Genomic DNA, 23,361 nt, shown 5'->3' with positions numbered 1-23,361 from the left:
AAAATGGTAACTCTGTATTGCAGAGTCTCCACCAAAAGCCTGCTTAGATTCCCAGTGACTCCAAAGGGCACTGGAAGAGGTCTCCAGTTTTTATGGCAGTCCCATTCTCTGTTAGACAGGAGTAATGAAAGGTCTTGTGAAGCTCCACATCTCTGTAGGGTTATAACAGACTCCGTGGTCTGCTGCACAGCCAGCTGTGCTAAGCATTAGGCAACACAAGTGAGCAGAACTGGCTTTATTGTATAAATAGCTAGTATTGTAAAATTATGTTGATTTTTTTTTCTTTTATGATCCCAAAGACTTTTGCTTACTGATGTCAGAAAATGGGTTGTGCTTTGCATTATTTAGATTGAGATCAGCTCAAAGACATTTTCCTTGTAAGCTTTGTTTAACTTCAAAAGCAAGTAATTTTGTAAAGAAACCTAGAAATAGAGCTTCAAGCAACCACAAAGATTAGCTACTCTGCTTGCCGCCCACTGGAAAGATCAATGTCATGTTTTTTGTACATTTAACACCTAATAATCTTAAGTGCCTTGTGCAGTCAGCTGAAAAGATCACATGGCAGTGTTAGCAAATGATTTCCTTAATCTGCTAATCTGCTGAGACATCCATGAGTTGCACACATTGCACTAATTACAGAGGGTTCAAAGTCATCATTAGTGTATTTTGCCCAATAATATAATAAGTCCTTTATCACTAAAACAAAAAAAAAAATCAGGAGTTATTACAGCTGCATATGGCTAAAATGGACAAAACTTAATCAAACATTTAACATAATGCAGTTGTTACAATATTCCCAGGGTTTGTAGCATTGTTAGGCTATTTTTGTGTGAAACCCATGCTGTATAGTCACAAGCTAAACTTATGGAACCGCTTAAGGCATGACCATAACCAATTTAAAGAGTCTTTTAAATTGTCTGATTCTTTCCTATAAGTATTGACTAACTGCATCTCTGGCTGCACAAAACACGTTTCAGGTTTCATTGTCAATGAGTCTTCAACACTGAGTTCCTGGATTAGAAAGTGGTCAGTGGGTCCAACCTTAGCTCCTTGGCTCACACAGAATGTCCTTCCTAGACTAGAGAGTCGGTCAGACAACTGTTGTGTCCAGGGACTTAGCAACAGCAGAACTCCAAAGTGAAGAAGAAAATTCAGGTTTAAAATAAAAATACCGCTCCCCCCCGCTCCCCCCCGCTCCCCCCTCTCAGCAGTCTGTTGAAAAATAACATTTAAAGAACAGAAACACTTTCCCAAGACAAAACAGAAGAGAAGTTCTAGGAACCACTGAACTTCCTGCTGATCTGCCTATGAATTATATTGCATGACAGACCTCAGTATTCATATTCATAGACTTTCTCTGACAATATTTGTAATTTATTTTAACTGTATAATTCAATTCTGAAACAAAACACGTTATTTAGACAGGTGCCATATCTGTTCCAACATAAGGAATTTCTGGTTTTCTGTATTCAATGATAGTACTTTTACTGCTGTTATTCGGAAAAAAAAAATTCAAAGACAAAAATATTCTCTGTAATACTGATCAAGGCAAATTGAAGTGATAAAATTTGGTTAAGTTAAATTCTTTTCCCTAAAGCTGGAGGTTGGAGGAAGCAACATACATATAAAAGCAAATAGAAGAAATTGGTTTCTGTTTAGGGACTTTTGATTAACCTTAGGGCCAGAGAGGCAGGGACATTAAAGACAAAAAGGCCTGTCAAGTTCTGCTGTCTCTGTTTCCCAACACTGTACCATTGTCTATAATCACTGCTGGGCTCCACAGAAAACATTTCTTTGTACAGTTTTGTATCATGTATCACATACTAAATAATAACAAGAGCTTTTCTTGGGCTGGTTTGATATAGAGTAGCAGAAATTTATATTCTGTTGATTTAACTTCTCTTTGCTGGTGTTGTGGGTGTGCAGCAAATGAAGAACTTATTATAATTTTATTGAGAGGAGGGGGAAGCTACTGCTTCTTTGCTACATTGTGAAGGGCAGAAATGTAATTTCCTGGAATGTGTTAGATAGATCTACCTCTGTCTTTTCACTGTTACCCACAGACAGGGACTCATCTAAGCTTGAAAACGTCTATATGGTCGATTGTAATGAGCTGATCATGTTGTAGCTTTCAATGTGAAATCACTGTTACCCGCACTGACATTTCTATGCAAAAATCAATTTTACATGAGTTAAATGCAACCTAAGAGAAGATAAAATATGTTTAGTGCACACTTTTCACTTATAGCTAAACAAGTGAGAAATATACAGAGCACCTGCATAAATAATATTGGATTTTACACTTATGGAGGCAAATCTTCTCATTGTATAGATGAATCTTAACCCAAATCCTTCTGAAAAAATGATGATTTGGACGAGTTCAGCCTGAAGCTCTCTTTGACATTTAAGAGAAACAAAACATAAGAAGTACAGACACTTACGCTGTTATTGTACGTTCCTCTGTCAGACCACAAAGCTAAAGGGAAAGAGAGTGTTGGGTTCTCATGCACAACCATAAATGCATTTTATGGCCTTTGTTTTCAGGATTGCATACAGTTAGTACAGTACTTTGAGAATGGTTATACTTCCTTACTGAAGCAGTCTGAACTTACCTCCTTGCTCATCCAACATAACCAAAGTCCTGATACCAGCATCTTTACTCTACATCCCAATAGTGGTAGCAAGGTAAGGAGAGAGAGGGAGAGAAGAAAGAGAGAGAGAGAAAGAGAAATCAGTGAGGGAACACTCAGGCCTAGGTACTGGACATAGGAAGACAAAAGAAACAGTGAAAGGAATGACAAGATCTTAAGTGGCTGGTGGCACAGTCCAAAGACCTTATGTACACTGGACACAGTACAAGGAACTGGGTATCCTCGATTGTACCATCAACCCTTCAGGATTCACTGCGATACAGAACTACTGCAGAAAACACAATGTTCCAGACCTTAATAATCACTTTACACAAGAGTAATTTCTAAAAAGAGAGACTTCACCTCCAAGTTCTCTGAAGCAGGAAAAGGGAACAAGGGTGTGTTAACAGCACACATGTATCCCAGAGGAGAAATTCCCAAGGAAAATAGATACGACAAAAAATGTTTGGTAAGGAGGCATAGTGATTTGTACATAGCCCTTGCAACACAGAAGCCAGGAAGCTTTCCTACTTAGGAAATCCATTTTAAAGCAGGCTAATATTTAATAGGATTAAGCCATATTTTTTGGCTTAGAGATCTAATAGATATGGCTTTGAGCCAAGTTTTTATTCAACAAACAGACACCCTTAGCATCAATGAACTTTGGATTGAGCTTGAAGGGTTTGCAAAAAATTTACATGCTGATGCTTCCCCTGTTTCCATGGAGGTTAGTGGGAGTCTTATCACCACCTGTGCTGGACACAGAGTTTGAGTATAGCTGAGCAATTCAGAGCTCCCACCTGCCTAAACCAGCAGCAAGGCACCTTTCACAAATACAGCTTTTGCATGCGTTATCATCACTTCGGGATGTGATCAGGTGTCTTGGGTTTCTGGGTGCTGTGATACAAAGCTATATCACAGATCAGATTAGCTCCTTTTTAATTACGAAGGGGAAATAAGCTCCATTCTGCTTGGAGCAGTGATAATGTCTGTGAATAATTAATGGCCTGAATCATCTCCTGACTGTAGCGTTTCAATAACAGATGAAATGAGTCCTCTGTGGCCTGACAGCTTGCCAGGGGAGTTACCTACACACGTGCAGTACTAGTTTAGCTGCTTCTCTGAGTATAAAGTCCTCCACAGCCCTGCGAAGTAGACAAAGTTTGTGGTGTCAGTTTTGCAGAGGGCGAGGGAAATGCCCAGAGTTGCATGGGAATGTGAGGAATAGAAGCCTAGGGTCCTGACTGTCCCTTTTGCTTCTTCAGACCATCCTCCCTTTCTTTTAAGGCAAATTAAGGACTTCACATTATGCTTCCTCCCAACTGCCTTGCTCACTAACATCGCTCATCTCTTTTTCTGGGAGCAGTGAAGTCTCTCTGCCTGTCAGCTGCCCGATCCACACATACGGAGTGCAGCCAGGGCAGGCCAGCAGCATAATGCCCACAGTGGCTCAGCTACAATCCTGACTCTATGCCACATTTGAGGGCTGGCTGACTGGTGCAGCTGCAGCTTCTCTGCTTTGCTTCAAGAGGATCCTGCTCAGTTCAAAAGCAATGCAAGAGCTTCTTGTTGTGCTCTCATCTACCTCCCTCTGCACTCCCATTCTTGTCTTTAATGTCTATGTCACTGTCTGTAGAAACTGGGAAAAACATCAGATGTGTGGAGCCTGGTTCATCCCCCCTTTTTATTTATTTTATTTTTAATCCTTGAGTGAGTTGCCAGGTGGAGAGAAAAAGCCTCCTGCCTCCTCCCAGGGTCTCCTGCACCCTATTGCCCTTGGGTCAGCTGTCTTCCAGGTACCTGTTGCTGCTTTCTCTCCCTTCAAGATCATAGTGCATTTACTTCAGTCAGAGACAGCTTTTATTTTTGCAGTCTTTAGAAACTTAGGGTCTAAGAGTCATTTTAGATTTGCCTATTTAGAATAAGGGAACCACCTTTAATGGTCTTGTGTTTTCTTGTGGTCTTGTGGGGCAGGTGTCAGATTTGCTAAGCACTGCATGTGCAATAGCTTTTTATTGTGTTCTTTCTGTGCTGTTGGTACTCAGGGATGTCTTATCCCAAAAGATTTGTATGTTTTTTAAAAAGCATACCTCATGCAAACACAAGAAGGTTGCTTAGGTTCTGAGTCATATTCTGTTTGAGGAAATACAGTGCAATCTGACGTGGAGCCCTTCTAAATATTTAACTTGGAAAACCCGCAGCTGGTGGTATGATAGCTGTTGGCTTTCAATGAGTCCAACATAGGCAGGCTGAGAAATGTTTACTGCTCCTTAACCCTCTGACTTTATTTTCCTGCAGTTTTTAACATCTGAGTAGACAGCCTTTATGCAGCTAAGGCGTCCAGTGAACTGAATAAGACCTGTGATGGGAGACAAACTCAGAAATTAGACCTTATGCTTTGTATTTCATATTAAATCCTTGCACAGAGCAAAAGAGGTGCAATTTCCTTTTACTTACCTGTCATTTAATTTTATCAGGCAATACTGTATCTCTTCACAGCTGCCTGCCACAGGATTAACACTAATGTGAAAATATTGAAGGGTGTGCATTGAATATACTTGTCTGCATCTGAGCTCTAATCCAAAGCATGTTGAAGCTAATAAAAAGATGCTCACTGAGAAAGACAAGATGTGATTCACATCAAGTGACAATCTCCTCCTGTTCCAAGTTTCTATTAAACATTAAATTTCAGCTTTTTCACAAAAATTACCTGTGCAAAGTAAATTAAAAAAAAGGCATTTGTGTATTTAAAACAGATCCAGACTTTCCTAAAAGTTCCATATTTCCATTTTGACTGGTCTTTTAGACAGTTCAAAGCCAAACATGTCTGTAAGACAGAACTATTTGAAAAATGTACTCATCATCCAGATGTCTGAGCAGGGAGAAACACTCAGTAACTGACCCTCAGTGACAATAGACTGAGGCATCTCTGGAAACTACAAAACCTCTCACTTAAAGGAAAGTAGAGGAAGAAATGTGCCACACAAGTGTGTCTGGGGCCTGGACGCAGACAATGTCGGTGTTTTCAGCACTAAAAGTACTACAGAAACTCTTCTTGGTCTCAGTGGGAGCAGGTATCAGCAGACACACTTGAACTGGTTGCTTAGAGAGTGTTTAGCAGGAGATGATGAAAGCTGTGTTTGCAAAGCACCAGCCCAGAAAAATATGTTTTATGACAATTGATCATCAAACCTTGATAACAGGCTCCCAGAAGAACCATGGTCATGGCAGGGAACCAGTGACCATGCTTTGATTTATCTCGCCCTGAGGGCTCAGGAGGAGTTCCCACCCACATCCAGTGGTCATCAACAGCAATGAGATCCTATGTGGGAAGCCATGAATAGGCGAGGTCCATCTTGCTAACACAGTGTCTGCTAATGGTGCACTTTCCTCAGGATTAGAGCTTTTTTTCCTTCCTGTGCAATGGAGGAATTTTTTAAGACCTTCCAGTTCTTGCATGAGAAGGCTTCTGTTTACTTTGTGGAAAAATAAGGATTGTCAAAAAATAGGATGCTTAGGGTAGTTCAAGGTCATAGGACCCTACAGACTTCATGGACCACATGCCATTTTAACCCAGTTCTCAACTCTGTAACAGTCATCTCTCTCCAGATTTATTTCTGACTCTCCTTGTCTTCTTGTTGCACGTGAGAGGAGAATTTGGACTGCTGGATTTTGCCATGGTACAGCAAACATCTCTCACACTTGTGCTTTAAAAGAAAATGGCACAGCATGAATTGCTTTTGTTGAGGCATTAAACTGACAGCTCTGGAGTTCCTCTGTTTATCCGTAAAGCAGGTACACCACAGCTGGTAAAACATCTGTCTAATCTATCTCACACAGCCCTCACATACTGAGCTCTGACTCCAGGAATGACCAGGTAGACATGCGTGTTCTCCCAGACTTTGATTTCCATTCGGTGCAGGTTGCCAACCATTTTTCTACAAAGATCTGCCCAACATTTCACGCAAGGTGACCCCTCAGAGCAGAAGACCATAATTTTCAACTTAAATATTAAACAGATTAGGTGAAACAGCACCATGAATATAGACCTCAAAATTTATGAAAGTCAATGTCCTTCAGCATTTTGGTAGCGCTACTAAGGAACACAGTGTATTACGTCCCATCCATGACTGCTACAAAAGGCAGCTCCTCCAACTTTGGTTTAGCCTGAGGGGTGATTTTCATAACAGTATAAAGGAATGAGGTATCAGAAAGACAATCCAAATTCTAGAAATCACTTTCTCTGCATTTCTGGAGTTACTCTGAAAAACAGATGCACGCTTTCAGATATGTGAAGAACACATAAACTTCCAGTTCAATGAATAATTTTTCTTTAATCAATATGGATTATAGAGTTTGTTTTGAATAGATTAGTGTAGACAATTATGTACCAGGACAGGCTGACATTGCTAGAAGTTCTCAGAGACACTAAAGGGAAGGGTCAACACCCTAAAGACAAAAATATGGTCAAAAATTTTTTTTAGTCATCCATACTAATGTGGTTTCTCAGCCCCTACTCCAAGTTCAGTGTCACCCTGTTAACACCATGCCGGATTAAAGAGCCATGTTAGTTCTCAGTCTGTTAAGTCACCCTGTGGTTCAGAGACTGAGCTGATATGAATCTGTGACCCCCACTTGAATCCCATATGCCTGGATTTCATCTAGTGCAATGACCCTGACTCCAGTGCTACCTCAATGGTTTACATGGAGAAAAGGGTCTAATCCTGCACAGAAAAAAATGAGACCAGAATTATGAATCACATTCCTCTGTGCCAGATATGTATTTCTGTGGATTTACACAGATTAAAACACTTTCCCAAGTAGAACAGTTCCAATAGCTAATCATGTCAAAGGGATTTTTCAAATTAGCTTTGACCAACTCTAAATTAATAGAAATGTATTTCTTTCATTTTTCAGACTAAGTAACATTTGACTATGATAAAATGTCAAGAGAAATTCACTTCCCAATCATGAATGAAGGAAGTCAGTAAAACAGCATACTGGGTGTTCAGTGTCTGTGTAGAGCAGCATCATGAGGTCTTCAAACATTTATAGCTTACTATCTCAGCTTTGATATGCTAGTAAACATGACTAAAGCCCGAGAATATGGGAAGAGAAGATAGTCCTCTTTGGATTTAAATGTACAAAACAGATCTCTCTGCACATTTTGCAAAGTGCTTTCTTGCTGGGCTTTCTGTAATACTGATGTTGATATTTTTTTCCATTTATCATTGCTATAAAACATCTTTGTTTCCCACTCAACAGCTGATTTTCTTTAAGGGTCATGGTGATTCCTTTGGAAGATGGTAGTAGATTCACTCTTTTCCCCTTGTGTATGTTATTCTGCATTTTATAATGCTGCCTTAAACGTAAAAAGGTTCTGAGTAGCTCAAACAAGCATTGGTCAATGTAACTGTGTTGCATGAACATACTGGGCACCACAGAGCAAACTGATTTTTGTAATCTGCCATCACAGTATGTAATTCTCTTGGGGCAAAGTAGTGGCTACCTTGCAACATCCACTCACCACTTCTTCTTGCTTCCCCTGTTGTGCTAGAACTGAAACAATCAGCTTCTTGCAAAGCTGGGTTATAAAAATAAGGAGAGGTAACAGATTTGGTTTTCCTTGCCAACATTCCCTGGGAACAGTGCCAGGGCTGCCAAACTCAGCCTAGTCATCTTGGTCAAGAAGGGCATGATCCTTTGGAGACATCAAATCTGTTTCCCCTTTCAGCATAAAGGATGCTTTGTACTGCTACGGGGCTTCCCTGGGTGGACAGTACTCTTCTGTCTCTAGAGTGGAACCACACCAGTTTGTTTAATCTGTATTTTCCCAGTGTCTAACAGAGCAGAGCCAGCCATGACAGGAATCCATACATATGTATTTAGTAACAATGCATAAACATGGACGCATCCTTTTCCAGAGTAAGGAATCTGATTTGCTGTAGCAAGAGAACAGAGTAAAAAGCATTCTTTCACTGAGAAAGAATATTTTCTATCTCTACTCACTAGACAGGTTCTTCTAAGTAAGGCGTTCTAATTGGATTTTTTGGGTCTATTAAATCAGAGCAGTGCAAGTTCAAGTTCAAAGACGCTCACCATTTGTCTTTTCAATATAAGATCTCTCACTTCCTAAATGCTGGATTCTTTTAAAAGTACCTAGGAAACGGGGCCAGAGTAATCAACTAACTGTTTATATAGCAGAAGAATTTTAAAGGCCTTTGTAGTCACATCAGTGAAAACAATATTCAGCTCACTGTAGAAGAATTCCCTTGCCTACTCAGTGCTAGTTTTAGAAACTTCTCTATTTGGACAGGAAGATATTGTAGCATCTGAATAAAAGCCAGGCCCAGAGAGATGCCAAGCTCTCCCAAGAAGCTCTGGATTTTTACGTAAATTCATTGGTAAATTCAGCAGTCTTAGTCCTCCTCCCACTTTGCCATTTGCCATGATTTAATACTGAAATTCCAGTGGCATTCACAATATGCTGGTTCAATATGTTAGGAAGACTCTAGCAGTGCATAGGTTACACAAATATGGCTCAGGAGAGACAGGGCTGATATTTACTGATGGCTTGGCCCTGAGCAAATCACTTCCCTTTCCTGCGCCTCTCTTTCTTCCCACTCATCATCTGTCTTGTCTGTTTAGATCACGGGCATTTTGGGGCAGCAGGCTTGCCTGCCTTGCGTTTGTGGAGGTACCCATATGAGACTCTCTTCCATGTCGTTGAATTGATTTCAGCAGGAGCTACACGCACATAGAGTTGACATAAATTGATAGTCAGAAATGGCATGTCCGGGGAATCAAGCAGCAAAAAAGGACAGATTGCTTGTGAGACAAGAGCATGTTTCAGTTGCAAGGAGCCCAGATCTGAAGCATTCGTGGAGGAAAAACAATGTGAACTATGTTCAATGACCCATCTGTCTGTCTATCTGTACATGGAAATTTAATTTTGTCTCCACTGGACTCCATTGATCTCCACAGTCGTGATTGATTTCAAGGCCATGAAGCCTACAGCAGGGCTTGTGCTTGTTCCTGAATGTGGAACCTGATGTAATTTTCTTCCCATTGTCTCTGCTGGAGACTCCTCTGGTTGTCAGGAGAACTGGGACTGTCAGTGCTGATGACCCTGATTAAAAATGTCACCAGCTGCAGCACCAATGTTCACATGGTGTCTGAAAATAATACATCCTGTCAGGCATGAGCAAAGTTTTCCACCGCCTGATGGCTGAACACTAAACTTAACTGAGTTTGAGCATTTCCAACATTTAAACCCGTTTGTTATGAAAAGGGTGAAATGAAGCCAGACTGAATTTTTTTTTCCCTTCTGTGAGTGACCCCTCCAGGTAGCACTGAGCTTGAGTTCCCTTCCAGCACTGAGCTTGAGTTCCCTTCCGCAGCATCGTGGTAAAAGAGAGAACTTCCTTCATGAGTGCTGTCAATCTAGGACACCTCATGAGCCTTGAAATCCTAATAAATGTTTCAGAAATATATAAAGCAGTGGCACTTACATGCTTTGGTAACTGATGCTCTATAAATAGCTGCAAGTGTTTATGGAGAGGAAGGTATTTAGAGGCAACAGGGCAAATAGACCTAGGAACTTTCTCACTTGCAGTGTCATGGCAGCGACGTCAGAGTGGTGCTGGCATAAGGCTCTAGGAGCTCTGCAGCAAATTAGCTACTTGTGCTTGACTCCAGGTCACCTTCAGAGGCTGTTTCTTTGGCTTATCTCGTGTAGCTTGTCTCAATGGATACTCAGGTATGGGCAAAACAGTGCCTCAGCAGCTGGTCTGCAGTGTGACTCTTGGCAACTAGGGCACAGTGTCTTGAAAGACCCTTGTGAGGTGGTAAAGATAAGGAGGAACAAAGAGGCACAAAAAGCCATGGATGTGCCCTAGCAATTTGAGTTTAAAAAACCCCACAAAACGCTTCCAGTGTCAGACTCAACATCACTTTTCCTCACAGATTAATTGGAAATAAAACACAAGTCCTTACCTCTTCAACAAGCTGCAGCATTCGACGGGTGCTCTCAAGGGACTGAAAAAAACAGGGAAAAGCACTTAGATTTGGCAAAATACAGTTTTCAATGCTAATATGCAGGCTCATGCTGGCAGTATGCTTTTCCTACACTCTTTGCCTTCCCTCAAAATCAGGCCATCAGCAGGGTACTGGTGATCTCTTCATCTTCAGCTCTCTGTTACAGCTCGCAAATACAGCAGTTCCCATTGCATCTTGGGGCAGCTGCAGTCTCCAAGGCTTGCATTCCCCTTGCTCACACGTTGCGGCAGTAGTGCTTGGAACAGCTGGTGTTCCGGTTTAAAAATAAAGTCTGTGGTTCTCAGCTAAAACTTTTCAGAGACTTAATTTGTGACTTAATGTTTAATAGGTTCAGCAAATTGAAGGAATCCTCAGAAAATATTAAATTTCTGCTTTTTGCTCTGAGGCCATTCACATTGACACAGGTTCTAATACCTAACCAAACTCATGATCAATAAATGCCTTAATCTAGACTAAACATGACATTAAATTTTACCCTGGCTCATTTCATTTCCAATTCTGCTTTCAGTGTAAAGCTGATGGAAAGCAGAATCAGTTCTGAAAATCCTTTTCTGGATCATCTCCTGCTTCTGGGGGCATCTCTCACACCAAACCCAACCTCAAATTTCCCATTTAGCTGAAGTTCTCACTTCATCAGCAAGCTGGTCAGCACGCCGCTGCATTTCTTCCAACTCATTGCGCATGTCAGCGTCTTCCGCCATTTTAGCTGTGGGTGTTTTTGTGGAAGCTTCAGATCAAGGATTTATGCTCAGCTGCTTGTGAGCCTGGAAGACAGTGAAAAAGGAAAGAAACAGTGTGGTTAGGCTCCCTGACTCACTGAATTGTGCTTAAATGTCAGTCCCACAACAGTGCTTTTATTACACGAATGCCCTCAGCCAAACTCTTTCCTTCTGGGTAGCAATTTCTATACAGCACAGAGCACACAGGATTGTTCAAGGTGGTGCGTTATTCCTGTAGTATTAATCAATCTCAAAGAACAAGGATGTATCCTCGTCATGATCTTCAGGGAAAATCCTTCCTTTTTTTCTTAAACTATTCACGTTGAAGCCAGAGACTCAGGAGGTGTTTTTTACTACCAGAAACAGTCTTGAGACCCATTCATTCTTCTCTAGAATTAAAAGCCTTAATATGAAGGAGGTCAAGGCCAAGTCTATTCCTCTTACGTCCTATATTTCAGCTGCATTGCTTGGAGGGATAGACACTCAGCTAATACATCTTTAGTGAAATTAAAAACAATGAAACTTTGCAGATTTTTATCAGCTAATGCTTTGTCCACTATGCTCTGGTTCAGACTCTGAAATGATTTTTACAGCTAGATTGGGAGAAGTTGTCTACCTGGCAGAATCCTTCAGGGGAAGTGATGGCAGGACCTAACTGATATTTTCAACTTTTCCCTGAAGTGGGTCCAATTCTGATCTTGATTATCCCTCCCAATACAGAACAACACCACTGTGCTCATCCTAACCAGAGATCAGGATGCAGCCCATTAATCCTCATTTGTGTAGGGTTTCTTTTTTTGTCATAAATTTGAGCTAGCTCTGATTACTAAGCATGACTTGATTAAGAAAGGCGGGTCCTCCTACCATCTGTCAGGTCTTTATATCAACAACACTGGCTTATTTCTATGCTTGATTCAAGCATGGCACATGGCAAATTACTGCTCACTGAATGTTAGATTTGTTCACTGCAGGAAAACCTAATCCCAGGTGCAGAGGAGGTGGGGAAGTTGTGAGGAATTGAAAATAAACAGCCATAGAACACGTGCCATCATGCTCAAATACAGAAAGAGGACAAAAGTAGCCCCTTTCCGGAAGGCTGCTCTAAGAAAACAAAATCCCAGGGACTATTTTCTATCCTCTCTTTGTGATATGTGCAACCTTTACAAAGCAAGATAAGTTAGGGCAGAGCTGGGCCCTAAAATTTTAACAATAACTCTGATCGAAGTTGTTACCTATTGGAGATTAATCTTTTCCTTGCTTTGACAGAGCTCACTGTCAGGATAACAGGAGCATGGGCTGAACAGGTATAGCTGAGGGGCAGGGAGATTTCCTGGATCACACCTTGTTTGCTCAGCAATGCATAAGGATAGTAGACAGCTCCTTGTATTTCCTCTGCAGCTTCAACAATGGATTTGCTATTTTTCTTATCTAAGAGGGAATATGTGACCTTCATGCATTCGCATTAGCTGTGCCCTCACTCATGGTTGCTTTTCTTCTTTGAAGCTACAGCAGGAAGAAATCCATCTCGAAGAGTCAGCCCTGCAGCTACTGGCACAGCATCTTACTTTCAACTGAGCATATCACCACATCCTTATCAGAGGGAGACTGACATTTTGTAATGGGTCACACAATATTTAGGAGCTCAAATGTATGCTGGAGAAGTAGCCCACCTGGTTCTGCCAGCTGCATGGTCACAGTGGTGCAAAGGACCAGGCTTAAGCAATTCATCTGCAGCCCCAGCTGATGCAAACACAGAGCTTAATTTCATGGCTAATATTCAGACTAATATCAGGCACTTTAAGGATGCTCACAGACAGCAGCAAATAGGCTTTTCAAAAAAAAAAAAAATGGTGCACTCTGAAGATTAGGAGGAAAAGACGAACTGGGAGTTGGCTTCTTGCTCAATGGCATGTAAATGTGTGAGGACACTGTCAAGACCACCCCAACTTTCCCACTCCGCTGCTGTACTCATATTGTCTTTTGTGGCACATCATGTGCCTCCAGGAAGGCACTGCTCCTAATCAGCAAATGGAGCACGCTTAGCTGAAATAAAAGAAGCTATTTTGGTAAAGAGCCACTCTCTGAATTCCTGTCCCACTTGGCAAAGGCTGGCCCTAGCACTGGTCACTGCTTCACAAATTGTCTTTTCTCCCAGAAAGCAGCAGAACTCAGCATTTAAATATTTCTGGCACAGCCTTTGTGACAGAATACCAGGATTAAGTCTATAGACCTAGTTTTAGAATGTTTAGTTAAAATACTCTCTTCTGCCTGGAACCCTCACTACACTTGTGCTGTCAGGATAGCAGCACTGAGCTTTAGCAAAATCAGGGCAATTTAGACGTGACTTTTGGACTGATCTAACTGGTATATAATCCAGCTGTGAGGGGCGGGAAACTGGTTCTGTGTTATGTCTGTCTGGTAGCATCTTACTGCTGTAAAGTGCGAATTAATGCATCAGGGAGAGGATGGGATGCTAACAGGATTTGAGGTTCTAAGCATATCCAATGTAAACTCAATGATTACAAGCATGTAAGAAAGTGAAGGTGATGTAAGCACTTCTACTGACAATAACATATAATACAGTCTGTTTGTCAGTCACTGCAGAAATATAAATCACATAGAAAATTTAGTTCTCACGTTGATTCCAGCCTGACTCTTAATCTTTTACTTAATAATTTTTGATCATGAGCCAGCAGTCATGCTGGTGGTACAAAGAACTGACAAAAAGGTGAAATTTTGTGATATTTTTTTAGAATTATCCTTCTTAGTTAATTAGAACCATCAGTTGCCATCGTAGTGACAGATACATCCTATTTTGCATCAAGCTAAAAAAAATGTCAGAGGTTGTAACCAGAGAGATGTTTGGTAGCAAGTGATCAAACTCGACAGGTTTATTGAGTTTTTTCGGTATTTGTAAAGCACTTAGAATGGATTGAGAAATAGCAAAATGCATTCTTCCAGACAAGTCATTTTACATCAAGTTTTAGTTACAAACAAAAGTGCCCCACAGCAGAGCTGATTTGACTTTATTTAATAGAAAACCATGCCCAAGAATCAATACAGGTTACTGATTTGCGTACAGTAGTATAAACTACATTTGTTTTGCAGATATATGGGAATGGGTTTAAATTTTTTGCAGTTTTTGCAGTTTAAAATGTGGAGAAGGACAGATTAAAGAGGATTTTCCTTGAAAAGCCCCATTTAGGCTGAAATTCCATTCCAGCATCATGAATTTCCAAAAACAAACACTGTTATCAATAACATCTATAGAGAGCAGATTTATATTTTTAAGAGAATTCTATCTACAGTACAAATTAACAGTTTTCCCACTATCGTGTCTTAGGAACACTTACATATAGTCCTCTGAATGTATTAAAACTTTAAAACTGAAGGATTACAGGAATAGCCAAGAAAAGGTAAACTATATTAGATTTGCTCTCATTGATTACTGGAGAGACTCTCAAAAGCGTAAGATATTAACCTGTCTTGGCTCCCCTGAAACTTACTCTTATTTTAGTAAAACAGGAATAGGTTGAAAATACTGTTGAGGACTTTGGATAATAAATTCATTGAGGAGTTTATATTTTTGCTAATAGCTGATATTTTGCATTCTGTTCTGATTTGAACCAAGTATCAAAAGACTATAGTTGCCTTATGAACCCCTTATTTAACTCAAAATAAACTTATCGAAGAGTACTCTATACTTTCAACATAAACCACATTTTATTTTGCCTACAGTCACTGTTGCGACAACAGATCAGAAAGTCAAAGCTGTGAAGTAATATGATAAGCTCTTTAGATCTAAAACCTTGATTAAAAAAAAAGTCGCTACAGAGGCTACAGCCACTTGCACACATTTAGTCAATTTGCGTTTATACTTGCAATAATTGTATATGCAAATGCAAGCTCAAAATTTCACAAGGACCTTGTTTTCTCCACCACAGAAAAAGGAAAGCAAATCCTCTGAGTTCACAATCAAACACGTAGGGTACTTTCTTAAAAGAATACAGAAGTCCAAACATTGCTACAAAATATTATGAACATTACCTACCAATGTGTCTTCTAGAGAATGCAAGTCACTTTGGGGACTTGGGTGATTTACATAAAATTCTTTGTGAGCCAGTCTTATATGTTATACTGGTGCTCATACAATAGCACATCAGCAGACTAAAGGTTAAAGAAAAATAGAAAGATAGACTGGCTAATGGAAAGGCATGGCCTATTATACTTTGAATTCTGCATCTGCTATTTTAGTAGTGGTCAAAGGCAATAAAGAATCTCATAGCAAGAACATTACATATCCTCATGGAGTAATACTGAAGCCTAAGAGGAACGTACGTGTATCCCCAGAGGAAGAGAGATACAATGAGTGACCTTTGAAAGCAAACATTTGCTGCACAGTGATATAAACACTTCAGCGCAATAAATACAGGAAAATAAAAATGCTGGTATTTACTGTGGTGAAGGCAACACTGCAATAAAGTGTTCTTTTTTAAGCACTCTGTCTGATATTAAAGGACACATCTATTCTTCCTGTGGATATTTGTAGCCAGAGGATGACTGCATTGGCGTATTCTACTAAAAAAGTCAGTCGGTCAATACCACACTTTATGCTACTTTCTTGTAGGATTGAAAGAGCGTTACTGCAGTGGTGTGGCATTAGTAGAGCCACAGAAAACCCTAAGAGACATTTGGATCAAGCATCTCAGGATGGATATCTAGCCATTTAAAGCTGGACATTGGTTTGCAGCTATTCTCGGTTTTAACCTGGTCATTGGTAGAAGGAGAAACAGACACTGTCAAAGGGGAAGATTAAATTCAACTAGAGATGAAAAGGGTCATCCTTGCTCCCCAGTGTTGTGTTGCAGCCGTTGAGTTGGATTCCCAGCTGCTGCACTAGTCATATTCAGTCACGATGGGGCCAGGTACAGTTCTATAGCTGTATAGAATCATCCCCTCAAGATATACATCCTCTTCTCTGCTACATCTCCCCAACAGCTATCACTGTCCAGCAGGGAGCTATCTAGAGCTCAGCTGCCTGGCTCATTGGCCATGCCTTTCACCACCTTCACCAGCCTTTCCTAGATGGGCATTATGTTGCTGGGTTATAAGAAACGCACTGGCATTAACCCCAAAGCTCAGTCTAGACCAGAAACTGCCTACCAGCACTTGCAGGGAATGAAATTGTATCAAAAGTGAGAACCTGCTGTAAAAGTATGCTTAGATACATGTACCTATGTGTGTTGCTGACACCAACAGGTTCCCCTTGAAACTGTGTTGAGGATGTAGGGCTCAAAGGCAGATCCCAATAGAAAGCCAGGAAGGGTGTGTGTTCTGCTCACAGTTGGTGTGACAACCAACAGCCAGTGAGAAATTATTTAAAGGAGTTGGGAGCATAGCTTTAAAGATCGTGGGGTCTCAGCAATGGCCCTCACAAGTCCTAACTCTTCTGGATTTTGACTTCTGTCATCTTCATTCACCAATAGCTCACCACAATTAATACTGTCTATAGCAGAAGCATTTCCTACTTTTGCTCTTATTGTATTTTAATTGATCTGAAAGCATTTGGAGAACAAATCAGCTAATTTTGTAATGAAAAATCATATTTAAAGATTTAATGTTACGGCATAAAAAGTAACAATGAAAAATTACTCAAACTTGTTATGTAGATTTAAATTTTAAATAGCTCTGAAATAAAATCTTGAGGGATGCTGGCTTTTTACATCAATTTTGCAGCACAGCCCATTGCCTGGATGTAATATATTCACAAAATGTTTGTCAAATTTCTCATTTCCAAAGAAATGCTTTTGTTATGTTTGTGTTACTGATTAGGGCAAAAAGCTGCCTCTGTGTTTCCAGAGGCTATGTTGACGTTAACTTGTGGCACAGACGTCTCATCTCCCTTCATTACAGTCCTACAGTGTGCTGCTTGCAAGCCTTTGTGTCCAGCTGCACAGCCCAGGCAGACAGAGTACAGTGATAACCGATTTCACTCTTTTTTTTTTTTGTTTGTTTAATAGTCTATAAAGAATAATGCCTACTGGTGAGGGTTTGTCAGGGAGTGACAATGGAAAGCACAGGCACTGAGATCTTGCAAATCTGAATTCAGAAGAAGGAAGCAATTCCTAGTTTGTCTCTGTCTTCCTGCATCGTCTTACACAATTTATTTTACTCTCAGGGCTTGCTTGCATTGCCTGAGGATAGGTCTCTAGAGCTATGTGAGGTGCTGCCAGTATTTGGTTGCCTGCTGCTGTCTGTATCTGTCCCCGTTGTGCAGATGTGTTGGACACCCTCTGATGGGATTGTTTGTCCATGTTTAACATCTGAATCTGTCTTCTATCTACAAAATGCAGATAAAATTCTTCTTTTCCCTCCTACCTTGTCCTTTTTTTTTACCCTGCTTAAATTGCAGGTGTTTCAGGGCATGGACTGTCACTTGGTTTGGAGATGTATGTAGTGCAGGATAATGCAGGAGTTTGGATAAATGCTAGTGAGCATGATGTTGTATTCTCACACTGCATCCCTGTGTCAGAACCCATGCCTAGCTGGAATGAGAATTCTCCAGTCCAAAGACAAAATGAAGATGCTGAAGTATAATCAGACAAAATTATGACTCCTGACTATTCACTGAATCCATTGAAAAAAATAATTGGAAAGCAGTTTTCCTACAGACTTGTGTTGCTATAATACAAAAAAACCTCACTAATATTCCTTAGTGTGAATACAATTACACAACATAAATCTGCTACCAGGGGAATTACTACTTCTTGTAAATGTGGGCACCTCTACCATAGGCAAACACCTGATCATGAATGGGTAAATGAGCATGATTGTGCAGATACATGGTCACAGTGCAGCAGACAAGTTGTGTTGACATAACCACTCCATGCCTCCAGTTCCTGCAAATAGTGAGGTTATGAGCAATACATCCCATACTCACCCCCAGGCACCGCAGCCCGAGGCAACGTCAGGTGGAAAAAGTTGCCGTTGAGATCCCAGAGAATAACAGGTAGTCATAAAAGAAATGCCTGGAGCCACCCCATCCCAATACAAAGCAAGTCATTGTGTCCTGTCAGTTGTCAGACAACATTGCTGGTTTATGAGGCTCCAAAATGTGCATGTCACTTTATCAGGCTCCTGCACTGAAAAAAACCCAAAAGGCACAGAGCAGCCATTTTATAACAATTTCACTTCAGAGTAATCACAACTTGACTTTCTATCCATTTTACTGCTAACAAAATCACTTTAGAAAATAAACCTTTCAGTGTGTTATCTCTTTGCAGTCATTTCTACAGCTCTGTACCCACACATTTTTCCTTGTTGGTTTATTTTTTTTTATTCCCTTTCCAACAGCAATAGAGAAACATTGCAGGCAAAAATGTTTGATTTTTCCACCTGGTAGAGCCAGAGTGGTGGAGTGTGAAGAAAGGAACCCTCATATGAGGAGCAGGCACCTTGTCTGGAGAGACCTGCCAGGAGCACAAAGGACACTGAATAGAGACCTGGGCTATCAGGATGCTGTAGGTTTAATTCTTTGCTCTCACAGGTAGCTGCCTTATATAGCTTCATTTACAATTTAGGAAGCTGTGTCCTATGATTCTGTAAGTTTATTGTGTTCCTACTCGTTTTGAGTCCAGACACTCAATTCTCCAGTTGCTGAAAAACATTTGACTTCTAGCATAAATTAATTCACAGCCAGAAAATATCAGCTTGTTCCTGTGCTGGTCTTGTCCTATGGCTTAAATAGTTCCCTCCTTCCATGCTCTCTCCATCTCTCTCTCTGAGGTATGTAGACAGAAGTCATAGAGCAGTCATAACCTTTCTCAGCATTTCTTATCACATGAAAGATCAAACTCTGTTAGCCCTTTCTTGTTGGATGGACTATTTGCTACCCTTATCCTAGCAGCTGTTGGTTATGCTGGTTCCAGTTAGAATTAGTCTTTTCTGGGATAGGGTGGCTGGCATTTCACAGAGTACTTTAAATTAGGATATAGGCTTGCTAAAAGGGCTCCCTCCAGGTATTCCTCCAGGAGATACCTGCTCCAAAATATCGTACAACCTCACTTGCCATTTGCATAGATGGATTTTCGTGGCTCGGGACAAGAAATCCAGGTATTAGTAGAGAGGATTAAAGAAAATGTCTTGACTCGTGGTGAAGCTATTTACATTATGTGGCCAGAATCTGGGAGAGAAACAAAAGGCCTCTACTTAGCTGGAGGATGAGATTTCTGACTGTGACATGATTTTAAGTGAGACTCACATCCTGAAACCATTCAGGTCTTCCTTAAAATATTCACTCAACATCACTGCAGCACAGCCTCTCTTCTCTCTGATTACATTCCGACCTAGGTCTCTTTACCCTGTTCCTAAGCCATGCAATCTGATTAATGGCCAGCTTTAGAAGCTAAGGGTGAAAGTCACGCCCCATTTCAAGTTGGAGGAATTTCCACCACTGCCATTAGTGAGGTCAGCCTGGGAGGTGAGGCTTCCAGCCAGCTATGTGCTGATAGAGGCCAACAGTGTATCAAGGGTGGACAGCAGAGTGTGTGTGTATGGGTCTGTGTGCAAACATAAAACAGGAGTGCATAGCTTCCTAAATGCTTTTGTGCCAGATTTTCCTAGGGCTCCACTCACCCTCTTCATTTTCTCTTAGATGAATAGATGGATAGATAGATAGATGGAATAACTATAACTATAACTAACTGTAACTATAAAGTTGCTTTATTGCAAGACGTGTATTGAGGGATTCGATTCAGGAGACAGCAAGGGATAAGAAAACTGCATGGCAGATTTTCCTGGGGAGTATAAAGGTTGTTCCCACCAGTCTGCACGAGGCCTGTTGCATTAACTGTCCCTAGGTTTGTAGAAAGAAGTTGTCCCTCTGCACAGTCTTCTCAAGAATGTACAGAGCTCCTGGTCCAATCTCCTGCCTCTGTATACACATCCAAGCCTCTTCCACATCTCCTGTTTTAAGTTCATTGTCACCTCTGCTGAGCACGCCAAACCAAAATGGCCTTTTGGGATGAGGGCAGAAATCAAACCTGGGCAAAACCATGTGGGACAAATGCAGGCATAGATCTCCTGGGAAGACAAGTGGGACCTGCATCCCCTCTTGGCTCGTAGCACCAAAGGTATTTAGTATCTGTCTGCACCATAGCATTATTTAGCAGTGGACACTACTAAATCATATCGGTTGGACTTGATGATCAAAAAGGTCTTTTCCAATTTTGGGATTCTATGATTATCATTCCTTTTCTCCGCTGTTTACGAGTTGCTAAAGGACTGTGACTGCAAAACGCTGAGGTTTTCCAGATGGTATGAGACACTTACTTCCATGAAAGGGGTTGGTCATAGCCTGGGAAATCAGTGGGCAGTGAGCACATTTCTCACACAGAGACTGGATCAATCTGATTCAACCTTATGAAGTCTCAGTAATACAGAAGACAAGCTGTGTCTGTGCCTACTAGCTAACCTCTGGTGCTGCAGCTAACGTCTCTGAGTCAGGAATGCTGCAGCTACGTAAGAGGTAATGCGGCATGAGAAAATTGTACTAAGTCAGCCCTGTCTGCTCATTCTTTTGTTCTCAGTCATGTCAATGGGGATGTCTCAGACATCAGCATGGTGGCAACCAACCAGCTGCTGTTGGCTTGTGTTTGTGGGTGGAGGGCCTCCCTTTGAAACTTCAAAAATCAAGAAAGGCTGACCTTGTGGCAACAGAGAAAATGACATGAGCTTCTGCAAGAGTGCGTTAAATATGACCAGTTATTCAAAAGGCCTCACTTCACATTCCCACAACCCTTTCCAAGTCTTCTCTGCCTTTGCAGATTCAGCACAAAATGCCACGGTATCAGAAGAGTTACACACATTTATATTACGTGCAAATCAAATCAACAGCAGAAAACGCAAGCCAGTAGAAATCATCCTCAACTTTGTTATAATGATCCAAGAAAGCAGATAAACAACTGAAGACTTTTTTAGGCTAAATGATGAAAGGAAACCCACAAACTGGAGAAAGATTTTTTTTAACTAAATGGATGATAGAAAGGAAACCCATGAGTACTCCAGGAAGAAAACAGAGCACATTTGCTTTGGCCTGCAAGTTAGAGGAAAAATTTATGGTAACTTTATTTAGTTTGAAAGTGATTTTTAATTAATTAATTGAATGGAACAATGAATAGCTCAGTCATTAAAACAGCTTTGAAATTCTTCATTTGTATGTTAAAAATTGGTGCAATCCCTTCTTTACTAATCCTTATGCTTTTAGGACAGGATGAGACAAACTTTGAGTGTAACTAGCACTTTTACAAGCTTAGTATGGAATGGCTGATGATTTTGGTAGTTGGGAAAATATGGAAGAAGATTTCATGGTGAAAGAACATTTACTCAGTGTTTTCATTTAAAAGATTGGCAGTGATGTTAACACCATCAACATCAATGTTTTCATAGCTTTGATATCAAAATGATAGACAGGAATAAGGCTTTATCCTAACAATATTTGTTACAGGCTGACAGCAGACTCAGGCAGGCACCATTTCAATTCTTTCTTCATGGTCTGTATTTGCAAGGTTGCTTTGCAGTTCAGGACTCACACCTACTGCTGCTCCTAAGCTGTATTACCCCAGCAGGGACTTACATTTCCCATGCTGAACAGGACTTGATTACTATGTATTTGTTGAATTGAGTGCTGCACAAGCCCCTCTGCTTCACTCCTGCTCAGCATTCAGTCTTAGTTTTATGCTTTTTTACCCTCACAGCACTGCTGACACCTAGTAAGTACAGTATTGCTTTGCCTGTGGAGCATGTACGCACTTGGCTCTTGGGCCAAAGGGTTACAGCTTCACTGTAGGTTTTGTGGGTAGGTTTCACTGGCTTGTGGTGCATTTGTGTGGGCACTGAGGCAGAAGTGCAATGCCATAGGACAACTTCTTCTAAGAAGAGTTGGTAATGTAGATGCTGGCTTTCACAGCTGTGATCTTAAGTTTTAGAGAAATGAATGAAAGGCAAATAACATTGTTATTGCTACATATAAACATATTAACAGGAAAGTAAAATTCTATACATCGTGATCATAAGGGTATTAGGAATGTAAATAGACAGCTTTTGCCTATTGACATGTATATGCAGTAAACAAAGCAAATAATGATGTTTATAATATTTATATATTTCCTTTCATTTGTGCCTGATGGTAAAAGTGTGGCCATGTTTCAACCAATGGACTGATATATTTTTAGCAGAAATCTTCTTTAACTAAGTCACCAGAATAAAATCAGCAGCTGACAAAATATAAGCATTATGAAACTGGGCTGATGGTGTTATTTGTAGAAGGGTTTTTTTAACTGAAGAAGGGTGATTTTTTTCAGCCCTTTCAGTTTGAGGGACAGAAAAAAAAGACATTAAAGAACAAATCTCATTGTCTTTGAGAGTCTTGATTATCACTGTTATTCAAGTTCTTTTCTTTTTCAAATTAAAGAGTCTTATCTTTAAAGAAACAATTTCACTATCCATATATCAACCTCTCTGTCTGTCCATTCTTCTATTCGCTATATCATTCAACATTTGAAGCAAGTAGCAAGAAGGAAGGGAGCTTGCTAACTTGAGATTTTTCTGTTGTGTATGGAGCCATTTGTGGTGCAGGCACTGTCATGGAAATGTAACACCCTAACTAAAATAGAAAAGGCACAAGAGATTACAGGCCTGAGTCAAAGCCACACCACCTCAAGGCACTAGTGTACAAAATGTGTCTCAAAGTTGTTCAGCAGACCATCTGCACCACTCCACTACTGCAATGGATTTTCCCTAGGACAACGGAGCTTTAATAACAGACAAGGGGGAAAAAAAATAAGGTTGAGCTTTCCAAGAGTGCTCTGAGGTACCTTCAAGGATGTCTTACATTTTGCAGACCAACAGCCATACTCTTCACTCAAGGCTCACTTTCTGCCACATCCAGGATAGCC

General features: G+C 40.6%; 1 protein-coding gene across 3 annotated transcripts in view; it reads right to left on the bottom strand.

Moving 5' to 3' along the window:
* Positions 1 to 23,361, bottom strand: part of SNAP25 (synaptosome associated protein 25) — a 64,683-nt gene that overhangs the window by 18,106 nt on the left and 23,216 nt on the right. For all 3 annotated transcript variants that reach the window (XM_054062914.1, XM_054062913.1, XM_009556490.2), the window contains 3 exons: positions 11,318 to 11,452; positions 10,626 to 10,667; positions 2,613 to 2,661 (listed from right to left, as the gene is read on the bottom strand). In XM_054062914.1, coding sequence (XP_053918889.1) covers positions 2,613 to 2,661; positions 10,626 to 10,667; positions 11,318 to 11,389 — 163 coding nt within the window. In that variant the 5' untranslated portion in view covers positions 11,390 to 11,452. Of the gene's footprint in view, positions 1 to 2,612; positions 2,662 to 10,625; positions 10,668 to 11,317; positions 11,453 to 23,361 lie in introns of those variants that run through there.

This window comes from Cuculus canorus, chromosome 3 (genome assembly GCF_017976375.1).
Source record: "Cuculus canorus isolate bCucCan1 chromosome 3, bCucCan1.pri, whole genome shotgun sequence".
NCBI lineage: Eukaryota > Metazoa > Chordata > Aves > Cuculiformes > Cuculidae > Cuculus > Cuculus canorus.
The sequence above is the reverse complement of the archived record's forward strand: the minus strand, read 5'-3'. Positions and strand labels throughout refer to the sequence as shown.